Raw genomic sequence first — 2,650 nt, forward strand, 5'->3', positions numbered from 1 at the left:
AATATAAAATACGAAGAATTTACATACAACATTAAAATAGAGAGAAAAAATGTATGACCCCGACGTGATTCGAACACGCAACCTTCTGATCTGGAGTCAGACGCGCTACCGTTGCGCCACGGAGTCTTCTACTAAGGAACATACGATACAAATATTATTTGTCGCATTATTATTGTGTAATCTGTTTCTTTGCGTTTTATCACACTAGAAGTTAGTATATCAAGTACAAATTCATGTTCCTTACTTGTGATTGCGTGTGTAAATAATTATTTTATAAGATTTGCTCCCACCTTGCGTTGCTTTTTCCTTCATTGTGTTCTTTTGTTTGTAAGTGCCGCCACCTAGGGAGTAGGAATCATTCACGTTGTTTTGATCGAGATCTTTCATGTTTTCTTTGTAATTGTTAATTTATCTCGACTGTTCTGTAACCTTTCGCAATGGAGACTCTCCTAGAACAACAGAGAAGATATCACGAGGAAAGAGAGCGACTGACTGACGCAATGGTGAAGGAAACTCTTGTGAAGAAAGCCACAGTAAGTCGACCGGCCGGGCATCACACACACACTGTGACACACTCACACTCACACTCACAGGCACTTGCCTTGGATCGTTTCAATAAAATATAATCATAATAATCATAAATGGCTATAATGCTAAATAAATACGAAATCTATTTACTACCAAAGTCTTAATGTTTCTCTACTCTCTTTCACCTATTATTGCCGACAATTTCCTGTAAATGCCGTTCAAATGCTTATCTACAACAAACACCTTTACACTGGCTGCCGCTACACACTGACACATAAATATATATCACTATCACTATCACTATCAGTATCAGAAGTAGATAATAGGGAAGGAGTGTGACTTCAATAAACAAGAGAAATTCGTCATTTACTAGCCTTAGAATACCTACGATTTACTACGCGTAACTCAACCAACTTGAGCTCAAATCGTACACAGTATATTCGTTTAGTATTGTGCGAAATCCTTTCCTCGTATACACCCACAATCCGGAGATACAGACTAAAACGTACAACACGATTTTCCATTATGTTGCCAGCAAACTGAATGTGTAAACCGCCTAACTCGGAGCAAAAGGCTGCCTTTTTTAAAATCGTGTTGTACGTTTTAGTCTGTATCTCCGGATTGCGGGTGTATACGAGGAAACGATTTCGCACAATGCTAGGCGAATGTACTGTACGCTTTGAGCTCAAGTTGGTTGAGATATGCGTAGTAAATCGTAGATATTCTAAGGCTAGTAAATGACGAATTTTCCCTTGTTTATTGAAGTCACACTCCTTCCCTATTATCTACTCCTGATATATATGTATATATATCAGGAGTAGATAATAGGGAAGGAGTGTGACTATATATAAGCATAGGTTACAGCCATGAATAGATTATCGATCGGTATCACATACAGTGCTATCAGGAGTGAATAATAGATCTCTATTATTCACTCTTGATACTATATCTTAGTTGTAAGGCCATCCTTAAAAAATTATATGTTTGGAAATTGCTGTCCTTCGACCAACCCACGAAAATAGCCGCGACCCAAGTTTTTTTTGACATTTTGAGTTCCATATATTATTATTTTTTAACATTTTCCATAGTTAAGACTGAAACACAAAGCATGTGTGGCAAACATGAGGACAGACTTAAAATAACTATTATGCCTCACACAAAAAAATGACCTACCTACTACTAACAAAATCATGGGTCAGGGGACAGCAAACATAGAATTTTTTAAGGATGGCCTAATATCACACAATTGTTTCACGCGACAACCAACTTTCAATGTGAGCAGCAATACACTGTCTGTTGTTGTGTGTGTCTCAAATTAACTAATTACTGCATTTTTTCAGGGTCGAGAAACGATCAATTCCGATCACAGGCAGAAGACACTTTTAGATGTAAGTGAGACATTTAAGAACAAAACTCGAGTTAGCTACTTCATTTGACAGAGCTGCTAGCCAAGATTAAGGTGTACTTTATTTGTAATGAGAAGTGTTGCTTATTTAATTCATATCGATGGGTCATATTTTTACTGTTACTGCCGTGTCTACGAAAATCCGAAGATGTTATACACATGAAGTTAGTGTCAATATCCTGCAATGAGCGTAACATCAACGGTGAAATGCTGAAACCATGTTGCAGTATTAGTCGAATTAATAAACTTTTCCGGTTTTATTTTGACGATTCTTTGCAGTATTATTGATCAGCTGTCCTACCTTGTTAATATAAAACAAACCGCACGATGCCCCTACGCTGAGATAATGAGCGGTGAAAATCTGGTATTTTCGCCGAAAACCGTTTACTGCGACTGTCTCTCGCTTTGTGGCCATTGTATTTGTGGCCATCATTCCATGATCACAACTATCATGCATAAGCTCGTTACGTGACTATTTTCAGAGGTACATGGATGACACAACAGCACTTTTGGAACTATACGAAGATAAAGATGGGTGAGGCAAGATTCTACGGCGTCATCTTACTCTCAATCAATTCAATTTCATTTTATTTCGTTTCCCACCATAAAGTACCAACTCAGCATCTCAATATCTATATAGTTACAGGGTTCTCCAAGCTTTTTCATTATAGCATGGTGAGTGCTGCCTTTACGGTCCTAGTTGCAAATCGCCGAAGG

At 37.8% G+C, this 2,650-nt stretch overlaps 1 protein-coding gene and 1 non-coding gene across 2 annotated transcripts in view; one reads left to right on the plus strand and one right to left on the minus strand.

Moving 5' to 3' along the window:
- Window positions 1–54: 54 nt before the first annotated feature.
- Trnaw-cca lies at window positions 55–126 on the minus strand. Its single transcript has one exon. It is a non-coding gene; the product is annotated as a tRNA-Trp (tRNA).
- A 221-nt stretch (window positions 127–347) lies between these two features.
- Window positions 348–2,650, plus strand: part of LOC106818904 (splicing factor 3A subunit 3-like) — a 9,802-nt gene continuing 7,499 nt past the window's right edge. The window contains exons 1-3 of the mRNA XM_014823574.1: window positions 348–533; window positions 1,869–1,916; window positions 2,416–2,468. Coding sequence (XP_014679060.1) covers window positions 438–533; window positions 1,869–1,916; window positions 2,416–2,468 — 197 coding nt within the window. The 5' untranslated portion in view covers window positions 348–437. The remainder of the gene's footprint in view (window positions 534–1,868; window positions 1,917–2,415; window positions 2,469–2,650) is intronic.

This window comes from Priapulus caudatus, unplaced genomic scaffold, assembly GCF_000485595.1.
Source record: "Priapulus caudatus unplaced genomic scaffold, Priapulus_caudatus-5.0.1 Scaffold2634, whole genome shotgun sequence".
NCBI classification, from domain to species: Eukaryota; Metazoa; Priapulida; class Priapulimorpha; order Priapulimorphida; family Priapulidae; genus Priapulus; species Priapulus caudatus.